Raw genomic sequence first — 15,522 nt, forward strand, 5'->3', positions numbered from 1 at the left:
ACATGTCTATACCTTCATTGAAAATTTTACAGTGCATTACTACATTTGATGTATTGATCGATCTCCATGTTATATGACATCATTTTGGTCATTGGTGTCATCTTGTAGTCTTAATGTTTTAACAAGTTACGTAGGTAGGCTATAGTTAGTAACTTAATGATCTGGACTATTTTGTGCAACCATTTATATGTTTATCTATTATCATTTGATTTAAATTTAAAATAGAGTGTAATGTGTAAAGACACACTAAAATTTGATGCATAGATGCACTTGGAGCTCAAGGTGTACTCTTTTTTTTTTAGAATAAAAGACTTTTTATTAAAATGAAACAAAGTTACATAACACGAGAATGACCGGTGGTGGACAAGAATTCCCCACTCTCCTCCCTAAAACATAAACCAATTACGGGTCTGTCACCATAAATGACTTCCATGAGCCGAAGGGGCCCAACCCCTAACTATCTATAACGCCCAACATCTCGGGCTACCGAGAATCCTGAGAATATCGATACCACCTCATAGACAACCGCTAAAACAACCAACGCCCTCTTCCACACCGTGTCCCAAAACTGCCAGACCACGTGCAAGGATCGCTCGTCAGCACATTGACCATAAGACAAAACCGACAATAAACCAAATCGTCCCCAGGAGAAACACCACATCTATGGCACCTCAATTTGACCCAACCATAGCTCAATAGAGTAGGGACATGCTAAAGACCAGAAAAACCTAACCAAAGCCCTAAATGAAACCCTAACCAAGAAAACTACTTTAAACAAAGACATAGATCAGCCGCTGCAATCATCTTCCTTCTCCTCAGACGACCTGCCGGCAGACCACCACCATAAATCCGTCTCGTTGAACTCGCAACGCCGGAGAGACGCTAGCCACACAGCAAACCACTCCAACCTCCACTTTTATCTGCCGGATCCAGGCTTAAAGCCAGATCCCGATGAACCCACACCGATCAGTAAGAAGCTTGTCGTGCCTTGACGCCTGGCTTCGTCCATCTGTTTGATAGTCCGACACCCTTGCATTCTCCGCCTATCGACCAATCTCAGAGAGATAATCGGCGCCATACGATCCATGGCATACCGCCGCCACGATCTGGCCTCCGACCACCTGCTCCAAGCCTGCGCCAATCGCCAACCATCCATTCTACTCACCTGCGCCGCCACCTGAGAGGAACAAAAAGTCATACCCAACCAAGAAGGACAAATCGGATACCAAAACTGGATCCCCGAGACCCCACAATCCCGTCCAGCAACACCTGCCACTCGTCGATGAGGCTGGAACCTATGATCGACGCTGGGGTGCCGCCGGACAGCTAGCAACTGCTTCTGTGCTTTCTCCAAAACCTAGTTTCTTCCTTCTATTCTCAGAGCTCTGCTTATTTCTCAAACTCGGTGAACTTTTTTTTTTCTTTTCTTTGTATCCGCTTGTCTTTTAGCTCTGTGCACAAAATGGTTTTGTTAAGTGTAGTCTAAAGGTGTAATGCCCCGTACCTATTAATTACTTTTTACCGTGGTTGACCGAGGAGTGACTTTTTCTTTAGTCCGGTAAATTAGGAAATTTATTTGAGATTGTCGTAGAATACGCAAAATCGAGTTCGTGGACACGTAGTTTGTTTAAATTGGATTTATATCGGAAAAGTTATGACCAAAAATAGAAATTTCTATTTTTGGCATGACTTTTGTTTGTGAGTTTCTTTTAGTAGAAAGCAAGAAATAAAACAGATGGAAGAGAGAGAAAGGGAAAGAATCAGAAAAAAAATTAAAAGGAAAGAGAGAGAGCACGGGTAGAACCCGAGTCACCCCCTCCCATTTTCTTTTTTCTTCTTCCGTCGCTGCTCTTCCCTTCTCCGGCGAATTCGTCGCCGTCCGGCCACCCCAAGACGCATCGTTGGGCACGGCGTGATCCTCTCTTCCTTCTCCTTCTAGCTATGTAAGTTTTTCACCATGGGTATCATTAGTTTTTGAGTTTTGAAGAGAATTTGCAGAAAAGGGGAAAACCGGAGTTTAGCTCCCATCTCGGTTTTCCGGCGATTTCCGGTCGAATTTCTTTGGGTTTTGGTTGTTGGTGAGTTGCTGAATGAGTTCCTAACCTTGTTGCAGCTTGTTTTGGGCTGTGGAGGAAGAATTGAAGGTGTTTGGGGACGTGAACAGTAGCGTGAACAGTTCCATCCGAGTTCTTGAGTTTGGGTTTGGAATTTCCAGCTTTTTCTGCTTGTTTTGGATGTGATTGCAGGTATAGAATTGTTGGGGGTGTTGTGGAGATAATTTTGAGCTAAATAGGTTGACTGGAATTGGATTCCACCTTTGATGTTTTGTGTTAAACTTGAGGATTGTTTGGTTTGAGTTTTTTTTTGGAATTTTGGTGTAGTTATTGTTATTTTGGATAGTATGGATTATAAATTTTATGGGTGAATCTCTTGATAATTTACTATCAATGTTATTGTGAAATTGTTCTATTTTGTGGAGGAGTTTGGAATGGAGATTGTGTTTTGGAAAAGAAAATTTAGAGAGGAGTTAAATTTTAGAGATGGAATTGTGAGTGGAAATGGGGAAAATTAAGATTGAATGTGGAAATGTTTGGAAAGGATTTTTATGGTAATTGGTGGTATTTTTGTGATGAAGGAAGTGAGATTAAATTGATTTAGTTATCGAACGGTCCTTGTGAAGGTTTAGATTAAGTGAAGTCATTGAATGGTTAAGGAATCGATTGAGTGGTTATGAGTTAGAGGGCATTGAGATTGTAAGGAATTATAGAATTTAATTCCGAATAGAAGTGTGGAATTTTATAATAATTTGTGATTAATAGACGCTTATTCCGAGGGGAATGGGTTGTTTTGAGAGTATTTCATTGTATGGTCAATTATATCCTATTCTATTGTGACAGGACGTACTGAGCCCTCGAGCGAGGAGGACACAGACAGGCAGCAGGGTTAGCTGCGGGATTACTTGTGAGTGGACCTTTATTTTTATTTAAATAATTCATGCAGCATGGTATTAAATTTTGAAATGTGATTTTATGGAAAGAAAAGGATTAAAAAGGAAACAGTTGACAAGGAGGCCAGTTCGGCGCATGCGTATCTTACCTAGTTGGCAGTCCCTTCTAGGTAATAGTCTGGTCGGCAGTCCCGTCCAGACTACAGCTCGGTTGGCAGTCCCATCCGATGCGTCATCTGGTTGGCAGTCCCTTCCAGATGACTTGATGTAGTTAGTCGGCAGTCCCGTCTACTACCTGTGGCTAGTTGGCAGTCCCAACTAATCACCGCCTCCTACTCCGGTTGGCAGTCCCTTCCGATGCGTCATCAGGTGGCAGTCCCTCCCCGATGGCATGAGATGCCTAGGAAGCAGTCCTTCCTAGTCATCAAATGAGTTTCATGGAAAAGGATTTGAGTTGGAACTTCATAGGATTTGGCTGCATGATGGTTTTGTTAAAAAGAGAAATGGGGAAGCATACCATAAATTGTTTTGACTCTCAATTCAGTTTTGTCCACTCACTCTAATGGATTTTATATGTTTTCCCCTGGGCCCTTCGTTTTCAAATGCCCAGATTTCAGATTTGCAGAGATTGCGTCCAGGCTCAAGAACTTGGGAATCAGCGCTTCCGTTTTTGTCCGTAGGTTATTACTTAACCTACCTTGTATGATATCGGCTTAGTTTAGTGTTGCTCTGATAAACCTTTTCTTTGAAGTTTGATGGATGTTGTTGTATGGGTTGTTGTTGCTTACGGAGGATTATGTTGGAATTTGAGCTTTTCGGATGTAATATATGTGCATGGATTGTTAATTTGATATAGTAGGTTGAGTAGAAGTTGTAGTTAAAATTATGTCCAGGTTTGTGAAATTTTGGGTAGCCCATTTTTAGGGGAGGTTCTGCCGAATTTTTCGGTAGGATTTCGCTTAAAGTGGGCCCCGCAGGCTCGTATCCAGGTAATAGGGGTGATTCCTGGGTCGGGTCCTGTCAGTTGGTATCAGAGCACTAGGTTATTAGATTCTGTGGCCGATATCTTCTTATAGTTGTCTTACATGCTTGATAGTATTCAGTACCTCCCGAGTGATGGCCCGACTGCAGCGGTTCCCCATCATATACTCTTCGGTGCTGACGTACCAATCAAGTATGTAAGATAGTTGTTGTTGGTATAAATATCTTGGTGTAACTCAGTTATGGGAATTTCAGGTGGAATGAGACCCGGACGCAGATCTCGTGCTGGCAGGAACCATTCACCCGCTAGTGAGGGTGATGATGAGCATGTTCCTCGTGGGTTGTTACGGACCGTGGAGCGGTTGTTTGAGCGTTTTGCAGCGGCACTCCCCAATCCTAGGACTGACTATACTGTGGAGCGTGCCAGACGCCATGGGGCGTATACTTTCTCTAGTGCTCCTACGGAGTCCGTAGCAGGAGACTGGATTACCCGCATGGAGAGAGTATTTGAGTCCTTGGGCTGTCCAGCTGCTAGGAGGGTTCCTTTGGCTATTGACCTCCTAGACGGGGATGCATGGCTTTGGTGGCAGGGTACCAGGAATATGGGTTATGACCCAACTACCATGACTTGGGAAGAGTTCAAAACGGAGTTCTCAAATCGGTACTATAATCAGGCATCCCAGCACCGTCTCCGATTTGAGTTCATGCAGTTGAAGCAGACTGAGGAGATGACTGTGTTACAGTATGAGGAGCGTTTCATTGCTTTGTCTCGGTTTGCCCCTGAGTTGGTGGCGACAGAAAAGTTGAAGGTTGATCAGTTTATCAATGGCCTTCTACCTGTATATCGGGATTGGTTGGCGCCTCATGATTATCCGACTTTTAAGTTAGCTGTGGAGGCTGCTATGAGGTGTGAGGCTAGATATCTGGACGGTTCCCGACCTTTGGAGATTGGCGGTCCCAGTCAGGGGCCATCTAAGAGAATTGCCTCTAGTTCGGGTTCTGCATCGTCATCAGGCAGTAGACCGAGCAGTTCAGATTCTAGCTCTCGTCAGCGTTTCAGGGGACGCTTCAGGAGGCCTGGGCAGACCGGTAGGAGACAGTCCAGGGGTGGCACTGCTAGTTCCAGTGGAGGCTTTGGTAGACAGGCGATTCCGAGAGACTATCCCCAGTGTGCTACTTGTGGTAGACACCATGCAGGCCCGTGTCAGGCAGGTGTGGGGACTTGTTACCAGTGTGGCCAGTGGGGTCACTACAGGAGGGAATGCCCTCAGTTGACCCAGGGAGTCTTCACTACTACTAGTCAGAGTATGGGTCAGACCTCTGTGGGTGCTACTAGTTCAGGCTCTCATGGCAGTTTATCAGGCAGGAGCAGCACTCAGTCGGGTCGTGGACAGAGAGGGCGTCCAGTGACCCAGGCCCGTCTTCATGCTATGACCCAGCAGGAGGGTCGCACTGCACCGAACGTCATTATGGGTATGTTAGTTGTTTTTGGTCAACCAGCTTTCATTTTAATTGATCCTGGAGCCTCTCACTCCTTTATGTCTAAGAGGTTTTCTTTCTTTGCTAATGTGCCCCCATCTCTCCTACTCGGAGAGTGGCATGTTGTTCTACCATCGGGGGAAAGACATAGAATTGAGTGGGTACCTCGTTTTTGTGGTGTGTTTGTAGAAGGAGTTTGTTTAGAGGCGGACTTGATTCCATTTGAGTTAGTGGAGTTTGATGTAATCCTCGGGATGGATTTCCTACGGATGCATCATGCCTTGGTGGATTGCTTTTGTAGTACTGTATTATTTCGGAGTCCGGGTAAGCCAGTTGTCACCTTTTATGGTGAACGGGAGGTTCTCCCATCTTGCATAATCTCAGCTTTAACTGCTAAGAAGATGTTGAGTAAGGGTTGCCAAGCTTATTTGGCACATGTGGTGAATTCAAATGCCGAAGTTATGGATCTTAGCCAAATTCCTGTTGTTGGTGACTATCCAGATGTATTTCCAGAAGAATTGCCTGGATTGCCCCCGGTGCGAGAGATAGACTTTACCATTGATTTACTTCCAGGTACAACACCCATCTCTCAAGCACCTTATAGAATGGCACCGGCGGAATTGAAAGAGTTGTATGTACAGTTGCAGGAGTTAACGGATAAGGGATTTATACGACCTAGTGTATCTCCCTGGGGTGCACCTGTGTTGTTTGTGAAGAAGAAAGACGGTACTTTGAGGCTTTGTATTGATTACCGGAAACTAAACAGGGTGACTATAAGGGATAAATATCCCTTGCCCCGCATTGATGATTTGTTTGACCAGTTGAGGGGTGCTAAAGTTTTCTCAAAGATTGATTTGAGGTCTGGTTATCATCAGTTACGGATTAAAGAGGAGGATGTAGCCAAAACTGCTTTTCGATCACGTTATGGTCATTATGAGTTCCTTGTTATGCCTTTTGGGTTGACTAATGCACCCGCTGCTTTCATGGATCTCATGAACAGGGTGTTTCGCCCGTATCTTGACCGCTTTGTGATTGTGTTCATTGACGACATATTGGTTTATTCTAAGAGTGAGGAGTTACATGTTAAGCACTTGAATATTGTGTTGGAGACTCTACGGCTACACCAATTGTATGCTAAATTCAGTAAGTGTGAGTTTTGGCTTGACCAAGTGACATTCTTGGGTCACGTCATTACAGCTGGTGGTGTTAGTGTGGATCCCCAAAAAGTAGAAGCCGTGTTGAATTGGGAAAGACCTACCAATGTGACGGAAATTCGTAGTTTCTTGGGTCTTGCTGGTTACTATCGACGTTTTGTGCAAAATTTTTCTAGAATTGCCGCTCCTCTTACTAAGTTAACGAGAAAGGGTGTCAGATTTGTTTGGTCTGAAAATTGTGAGCGGAGCTTCCAAGAACTTAAGAGTCGGCTGACTAGTGCTCCAATTCTATCCTTGCCTGATGATAGTGGGGAGTATGTAATTTACAGCGATGCCTCTAGACAAGGCTTGGGTTGTGTTTTAATGCAGCATGGTAATGTGATTGCTTATGCTTCTAGACAGTTGAAGCCACATGAGTTGAATTATCCCACACATGACTTAGAATTGGCAGCTATTGTACTTGCTCTTAAGCTATGGAGGCATTATCTGTATGGAGCCAGATGTCAGATTTTCACTGACCATAAGAGCCTCAAGTATGTGTTTACACAACCGAATCTAAATTTAAGACAACGAAGATGGATGGAATTGATTGAAGATTATGATTGTACCATTGAGTATCACCCCGGTAAAGCGAATGTGGTGGCGGATGCACTTAGTAGGAATCCATCCGTGACCTTGTCATATTTAAGGGCCACTCGAGTACCCCTATTGTCAGAGTTGAGGTCTACGGGGGTTGAGTTATCGGTTGATGAGGTTGGTACTCTGGTGGCTAGTTTTCATGTCAGACCAGCATTTATTGATAAAATACGGGAAGCCCAGCCTCTTGATCCAAGAATTGAAGGGATTAAAGAAGGTGTTCGTGGTGGTTGGCAACTTGAGTTTTCTATTCGAAGAGATGGGACATTGATGTTTGGGAAGAGACTTTGTGTTCCTAACGTTGAAGCACTTAAACGAGAAATACTTGATGAAGCTCATAACTCCGCGTATGCCCTGCATCCTGGTGGTACAAAAATGTATCGGACTCTCAAGGAGTACTATTGGTGGCCAAACATGAAAAGAGAAATTGCAGCTTTTGTGAGCAAATGCCTTGTGTGCCAGCAAGTGAAAGCGGAAAGGCAAAAACCGTCGGGGTTGTTGCAACCTTTGCCAATCCCAGAATGGAAATGGGAACATCTCACCATGGATTTTATTTACAAGTTACCTCGTACGCAGGATGGTAATGATGGTATTTGGGTGATTGTAGATCGACTCACCAAATCAGCTCATTTTCTGGCGGTTAAGGAAACCTTTAGTTTGGATAAACTGGCAAAGTTGTATGTGGACGAAATTGTAAAGCTTCATGGTGTCCCTGAGTCCATTGTTTCTGATCGTGATGCTCGATTCACATCAAAGTTTTGGAGGAAAGTTCACAAATTTATGGGAACAAAATTACAATTTAGCACTGCTTTCCATCCTCAAACTGATGGACAATCTGAGCGGACTATACAAACTTTGGAAGACATGTTGAGGGCTTGTTCTCTACAATTTAAAGGAAGTTGGGATAAGCACTTGGCTTTGATGGAGTTTGCATATAACAACAGTTACCATTCGAGTACTGGTATGGCTCCCTACGAAGCTTTGTATGGGAAACAGTGTAGGACCCCCTTGTGTTGGGATGAAGTGGGAGAAAGACAACTTATTGGTCCAGAGATCGTTGAAATCACAACAAATAAAGTCAAAGTGATCAGAGAGAAACTCAAGACGGCTCAAAGCAGACAGAAGAGCTACGCAGATAAACACAGGAAGCATCTTGAATTTCAAGTTGGTGATTGGGTATTTCTGAAGTTATCTCCTTGGAAGGGTGTGGTAAGGTTTGGTAAACGAGGAAAACTAAGTCCAAGGTATATTGGTCCCTATGAGATTGTGGAACGAATTGGTCTGGTTGCTTACCGCTTGGCTTTACCTCCACAACTATCTCAAGTACATGATGTATTCCACGTCTCCATGCTTCGCAAGTACATCACTGATCCTTCACATGTGTTACCAGCTCAACCCATTACACTTACAGAAGATCTAACATATGAAGAAGAACCAGTACAGATCCTTGATCGTCGTGAGCAAGTACTCCGAAGTAAGATTATACCTTTGGTTAAGGTATTATGGAGGAATCACCTGTTTGAAGAAGCTACTTGGGAACCAGAGGATCAAATGAGGCAACAGTATCCACATCTTTTTTCTTGACAGGTATAATTTCGAGGACGAAATTTTATAAGGAGGGGAGATTGTAATGCCCCGTACCTATTAATTACTTTTTACCGTGGTTGACCGAGGAGTGACTTTTTCTTTAGTCCGGTAAATTAGGAAATTTATTTGAGATTGTCGTAGAATACGCAAAATCGAGTTCGTGGACACGTAGTTTGTTTAAATTGGATTTATATCGGAAAAGTTATGACCAAAAATAGAAATTTCTATTTTTGGCATGACTTTTGTTTGTGAGTTTCTTTTAGTAGAAAGCAAGAAATAAAACAGATGGAAGAGAGAGAAAGGGAAAGAATCAGAAAAAAAATTAAAAGGAAAGAGAGAGAGCACGGGTAGAACCCGAGTCACCCCCTCCCATTTTCTTTTTTCTTCTTCCGTCGCTGCTCTTCCCTTCTCCGGCGAATTCGTCGCCGTCCGGCCACCCCAAGACGCATCGTTGGGCACGGCGTGATCCTCTCTTCCTTCTCCTTCTAGCTATGTAAGTTTTTCACCATGGGTATCATTAGTTTTTGAGTTTTGAAGAGAATTTGCAGAAAAGGGGAAAACCGGAGTTTAGCTCCCATCTCGGTTTTCCGGCGATTTCCGGTCGAATTTCTTTGGGTTTTGGTTGTTGGTGAGTTGCTGAATGAGTTCCTAACCTTGTTGCAGCTTGTTTTGGGCTGTGGAGGAAGAATTGAAGGTGTTTGGGGACGTGAACAGTAGCGTGAACAGTTCCATCCGAGTTCTTGAGTTTGGGTTTGGAATTTCCAGCTTTTTCTGCTTGTTTTGGATGTGATTGCAGGTATAGAATTGTTGGGGGTGTTGTGGAGATAATTTTGAGCTAAATAGGTTGACTGGAATTGGATTCCACCTTTGATGTTTTGTGTTAAACTTGAGGATTGTTTGGTTTGAGTTTTTTTTGGAATTTTGGTGTAGTTATTGTTATTTTGGATAGTATGGATTATAAATTTTATGGGTGAATCTCTTGATAATTTACTATCAATGTTATTGTGAAATTGTTCTATTTTGTGGAGGAGTTTGGAATGGAGATTGTGTTTTGGAAAAGAAAATTTAGAGAGGAGTTAAATTTTAGAGATGGAATTGTGAGTGGAAATGGGGAAAATTAAGATTGAATGTGGAAATGTTTGGAAAGGATTTTTATGGTAATTGGTGGTATTTTTGTGATGAAGGAAGTGAGATTAAATTGATTTAGTTATCGAACGGTCCTTGTGAAGGTTTAGATTAAGTGAAGTCATTGAATGGTTAAGGAATCGATTGAGTGGTTATGAGTTAGAGGGCATTGAGATTGTAAGGAATTATAGAATTTAATTCCGAATAGAAGTGTGGAATTTTATAATAATTTGTGATTAATAGACGCTTATTCCGAGGGGAATGGGTTGTTTTGAGAGTATTTCATTGTATGGTCAATTATATCCTATTCTATTGTGACAGGACGTACTGAGCCCTCGAGCGAGGAGGACACAGACAGGCAGCAGGGTTAGCTGCGGGATTACTTGTGAGTGGACCTTTATTTTTATTTAAATAATTCATGCAGCATGGTATTAAATTTTGAAATGTGATTTTATGGAAAGAAAAGGATTAAAAAGGAAACAGTTGACAAGGAGGCCAGTTCGGCGCATGCGTATCTTACCTAGTTGGCAGTCCCTTCTAGGTAATAGTCTGGTCGGCAGTCCCGTCCAGACTACAGCTCGGTTGGCAGTCCCATCCGATGCGTCATCTGGTTGGCAGTCCCTTCCAGATGACTTGATGTAGTTAGTCGGCAGTCCCGTCTACTACCTGTGGCTAGTTGGCAGTCCCAACTAATCACCGCCTCCTACTCCGGTTGGCAGTCCCTTCCGATGCGTCATCAGGTGGCAGTCCCTCCCCGATGGCATGAGATGCCTAGGAAGCAGTCCTTCCTAGTCATCAAATGAGTTTCATGGAAAAGGATTTGAGTTGGAACTTCATAGGATTTGGCTGCATGATGGTTTTGTTAAAAAGAGAAATGGGGAAGCATACCATAAATTGTTTTGACTCTCAATTCAGTTTTGTCCACTCACTCTAATGGATTTTATATGTTTTCCCCTGGGCCCTTCGTTTTCAAATGCCCAGATTTCAGATTTGCAGAGATTGCGTCCAGGCTCAAGAACTTGGGAATCAGCGCTTCCGTTTTTGTCCGTAGGTTATTACTTAACCTACCTTGTATGATATCGGCTTAGTTTAGTGTTGCTCTGATAAACCTTTTCTTTGAAGTTTGATGGATGTTGTTGTATGGGTTGTTGTTGCTTACGGAGGATTATGTTGGAATTTGAGCTTTTCGGATGTAATATATGTGCATGGATTGTTAATTTGATATAGTAGGTTGAGTAGAAGTTGTAGTTAAAATTATGTCCAGGTTTGTGAAATTTTGGGTAGCCCATTTTTAGGGGAGGTTCTGCCGAATTTTTCGGTAGGATTTCGCTTAAAGTGGGCCCCGCAGGCTCGTATCCAGGTAATAGGGGTGATTCCTGGGTCGGGTCCTGTCAAAAGGTGTACTCTACCTTCACAATGACATCCCACTCTCAACCAATTTTGTGATGTCACTCATTTTCGAATCGGTGATTATTCGACAATAGTCCACCGAGTCATTATAATCATTTATGAGAATTCAATAACCTCTAGTTTAATGTTGCATTGTTTTTTATTTTCTTAAACTCAAATTAATATTTAGTAGTTGTTCACTAAACTATTGCATGATTTTTTGACGAATTTTTTAAAATATTCCAGTACTATTTCAATGAGGAAAATACAAGTAAATTCAAATCTTTTCTCCCCTCTTTGCATTGCCGATCTCCCTCTCATTCTTCCTCTTTGATGGACGATGATTTCTAAAAAGATTTAACACCTAACAAGGCTTGAGCACAAAGCTTGGTGAAAATTTTGAGAAAGATCACGAGAATCAGATACTAAACTAAAATGATCTGACAATCCAAGGCTCTAAGCAGCTTTGAAGACAGGCTAGACTATCAGGAATCGTCGAAAAAATAATCGTAGAAAAGTAGGTGAAATTTCTCATTAAAAAAAATAATAATAAAAAATAAACCGGTGTTTCGACGCCTATAAATTCTATTCGCAACGAAACGACAGCGTTTCCCCCCAACGTGACTACAAATTTCACATTCCACCAGAGGCTGGAATATTTGCACTCAGAGACTGATCTTCTTCTTCTTCTTCCTCGTCCGGAATAGGATTTAGGGTTTTCTTCAATTTTGATACTCCAAAACGCCGTCGTTTTGGAACCACCGAGCAATGGGGACCGAACTGGTGGTCGCGACGGACCGAGTCCAGAAGTTCTTCGACGACCTAGAGGCCCAAAAGGCCATCCTCTCCACCTCCACCAAGCTCTACGCGACCCTCTCCGATCACTTCAACGCCCTCCACAAATCGCTCGCCGAGAAATCCCAATCCCTCGACGCCAAAATCGAATCCCTAGAATCGCGTTCCCGCCAAACCCTAGAGTCCCTCGACCTCCGGGAGATCTCGCTCCCGGAGCGCAAGGCCTCCGCCGCGGCCCGCGTTTCGGAGCAGAAAGGCGCCGCCTTGGCCGAGTTCGAGCGAAACGTTTCGGGGAGTTTGGACATCGCCGAAACGCTGAAGTCGTTGTGTAGAAAAATGGACTCGGAGGGGTTGCTGAAGTTCATAGTTTCGAAGCGGAAGGAGTCGGTGTCGCTGAGGGCGGAGATTGTTCAGGCCATGGCGGAGGCAGTGGACGCGCCGAGGCTGGTGTTGGATGCGTTGGAGGGGTTTCTGGAGACCAAGGCCAAGAAAGTTGGGGTCACTGATAAGCGGTGGGCCTGTGGGCTTTTGGTTCAGGCTTTGTTTCCGGATGTGAGGTCGAATTCGGGCCCGAAAGGGCCGGCATTTGCCCGGAGTGTGGTGGAGAGAGCGGCGGGGGTTGCGGACACGTGGAAGGGGCAGATGGATGAGCTGAACAGGAGCGGTGGAGGGACGTTGGGGGCGGCGGAGGCGGTGATGTTTGTGCAGATGGTGATTGGGTTTCAGTTGAGAGAGAAGTACAATGAGGAGTTTTATAAGAAGTTGGTGATGGAACATGCTGCTAGGAGAGATATGGCAAGGCTTGCAGGGGCTTTACAATTCGGAGATATCGGAGGTATGTGACAAATTTTAGCAACATGTTCTTTCCGATTATTGCTGCTTAAATGTGTGCATGTTAGAATATAATGTAAGCTGTTTGTGTGCAAGAAGCTATGCTGTCATTGGTGAGAAGCTTGTTTCTTGAACTTGGTCTCTGTTTGGGTAATATTCTGCATACAAAATTGAACTTAGTTAGGTGAACCTTAACTTAGTTGTTTTGGCATGAGTTTGATTTGAATGGTTCCCAAAGTGGTTCAAGATCAGTGCATACTCAGATTGTTTTCGAATCTTGCCAAGCGCAGGGAAGGTGGAGGTTGGTTTAAATTTATAATGTGAACTATTATTAAGGTAGTTGGATAGATGTCAGCTTACTGTTGTAGGATTTAAATGAAGTCTAAGGTGCTGAGTGTTGCTAATGTGAAGTCGTGATGTAGATTATCAACTTTTTGAAGTATGCTAATTTCTTTGAAGCTTATTAATGAACTTTAGCATTTGTTTATAGTGGTGAACTTTACCTCTTATAGGCATTTTTTTGCTTAATACTTAAGAGCTGAAGCCTGGATGTTTTCTTGATGGAGCATGGTGGCTTGACACAATCCAAATTCTGATCTTGAAGTTTTTGAATCTGGAAGAGACTTAAAAGTGTAGTAACATTTAACATAAAGTAAAAAATCTATCATTTAATCTTTGATCAACTCGTGTAATCCTTGTATTGAGGGATTTTGGCGGGGCATAAACTTTGTTAATTAGGTTGAGTAGGTTAAGTTTCACAATCATATTTGCTAACCTTATCTTTGTTTGCATACTTTTTCTTAAGTTAGTAATGTACACCTTAGTATTGTGTCTCTCCCTCTGTTCCTGAAAAATAGAAATAGATCATAAACTTATCTTATCCAAATGCCAGGGAAGGTGTGTGTGTGTGTCCTTCCTTCTACTCTTAGAAGGAAGATGTTTGTGCCAGTTACATCTTGGTCAGTCACCAATTTTTATGAATGGGACAAGCATAGCTTGATGATTCACTGTTTACATCTTTCCATCTTATTGTGTTCAAAGCCATTGTTTGCTTGCCCAGATTTTCACATAGATAGTCATCTAAGTTGTGTATGTTTTGATTGAAATACTTTGTGACTTCTACAGATGTTATTGATGAGTTAGTGAAGAATGGCAAGGAGATAGAGGCAATATATTTTGCTTTTGAGTCTGGTTTGACAGAGAGGTTTCCTCCGATTTCCCTTCTCAAGTCCTATTTGAAGAACTCCAAGAAGAATGCTTCAACCATAATGAAGAATGGAAACAATAGTGTGGCTGCATCTGTATGTGTAACTCCATCCTATATCTCTGTGACCAAATTAGATGAATTTACTTTTCAATTTGATGTTTTTTTTAAGACTCTTTTTGAGATTTCCTAATTGAGGTCCATCTTACAGGAGGAGTCGAGCACTTTGGAGTTGAATTCCATCAAAGCAATGATCAAATGTGTAGAGGACCACAAGCTTGAATCAGAGTTTTCACTCGAACCCCTAAGGAAGCGAGCCACTGCTCTAGAGAAAGCCAAAGCAGATAGAAAGAAGAATTCAGCAGCAGCTTCCGGTAAGTCTAATAACAAGCGTTCCTATGGCGGCGGCGGTGGCGGCGGCCGTGGCGGCGGCCGTGGAGGGGTTGGATCGTCTTCTTTCCGGCCAGCCAAAGCAGCCAAATATTCCAATGCATACCCGTCATCCTTTAACCGGAGGATCCCAAATCCTCCTCCACAGCACAGCCCTGTAACAAGATATCCTGGGCCGTACAATTACCCAAGCCCAACCCCAACCGTGTATGACGGCCCAACATCAGTCTCTTACGGAACCTCATATGGAGTAGCCCGTCCTCAAAGCCCTGTTGCTCTTCCACAACAACATATCTACTCCCTCTCTGGGGACAACAGCATGGCTGCTAGTTCTGTATTCCGAAGTGGTGGTTCATATGGCGGCCAGACCAGCTATGGAGGGCCATACGATTATGCAAATGGGACGCCGCCATCTTACCAACCTCTTCCTTATGCAAAATAATTTTGGAGACATAGCTATGTGGTTCCTGATCTTCAGTTGGTGACTTGGGTCCCTTATCAGATAATGCTTTTTTGTCCGTGTGCTTCTTAGATAGTCCATGTCACTGCTTCTCTCACTTTGATTTTAACCTTCCAAATCAAAGGTTAGAAAAGTAAGAACAATCACTCCCCCGGTTATTATATTCATTTAATATGGAGCACAAAACTTTTGGCCGTAGGTGAATGGCCCTTCCACTATGAGTTTCAGTCATCTACGACTGGAAATTGCCCGTGTGTGCCCGGTGGTTGGGTGTGAAACCCAGTTTTCTTAGGTTCAACGCCGTCTCGTGTATTAGGTTCATTCCGGTACCAAAATCTTTCCAACGAAGAATGGGTAAAGCAAAAGCAAATACTACACGTATGGAACTAATGTTCCAGAATTTTCAACCGTGTGCCATTTCAAACTCAATCCTGGGTGTAAGGATATTCTACATGAACATTCGTCCACCATCGCCCTTGATCTTTTTGTCTCCTTGACTTCATTGACATTAATCTCTTTTGCTTCGTTCTGAGTGCGATGGCTC

At 43.2% G+C, this 15,522-nt stretch overlaps 1 protein-coding gene and 1 long non-coding RNA gene across 2 annotated transcripts; both read left to right on the forward strand.

Annotated features, from left to right (window-relative positions):
* The first annotated feature begins 1,582 nt into the window (after positions 1-1,582).
* Positions 1,583-2,958, forward strand: LOC112190784. Its single transcript, XR_002932588.2, has 3 exons — positions 1,583-1,943; positions 2,114-2,246; positions 2,898-2,958. It is a non-coding gene; the product is annotated as an uncharacterized LOC112190784 (long non-coding RNA).
* Positions 2,959-11,937: 8,979 nt separating this feature from the next.
* Positions 11,938-15,191, forward strand: LOC112188688 (FRIGIDA-like protein 4a). Its single transcript, XM_024327858.2, has 3 exons — positions 11,938-12,928; positions 14,050-14,225; positions 14,340-15,191. The coding sequence occupies exons 1-3, from the start codon at positions 12,067-12,069 to the stop codon at positions 14,958-14,960; spliced, it is 1,659 nt and encodes a 552-aa protein (XP_024183626.1). The 5' UTR covers positions 11,938-12,066; the 3' UTR covers positions 14,961-15,191.
* The last annotated feature ends 331 nt before the right edge of the window (positions 15,192-15,522 follow it).

Source organism: Rosa chinensis, chromosome 2 (genome assembly GCF_002994745.2).
Source record: "Rosa chinensis cultivar Old Blush chromosome 2, RchiOBHm-V2, whole genome shotgun sequence".
NCBI lineage: Eukaryota > Viridiplantae > Streptophyta > Magnoliopsida > Rosales > Rosaceae > Rosa > Rosa chinensis.

Coding starts and splice junctions, on each gene's coding strand:
- LOC112188688 (XM_024327858.2), top strand. CDS start 12,067: ATGGGGACCGAACTGGTGGTCGCGACGGACCGAGTCCAGAAGTTCTTC. Junction 12,929..14,049: donor ACAATTCGGAGATATCGGAG/GTATGTGACAAA, acceptor TGACTTCTACAG/ATGTTATTGATGAGTTAGTG. Junction 14,226..14,339: donor ACAATAGTGTGGCTGCATCT/GTATGTGTAACT, acceptor TCCATCTTACAG/GAGGAGTCGAGCACTTTGGA.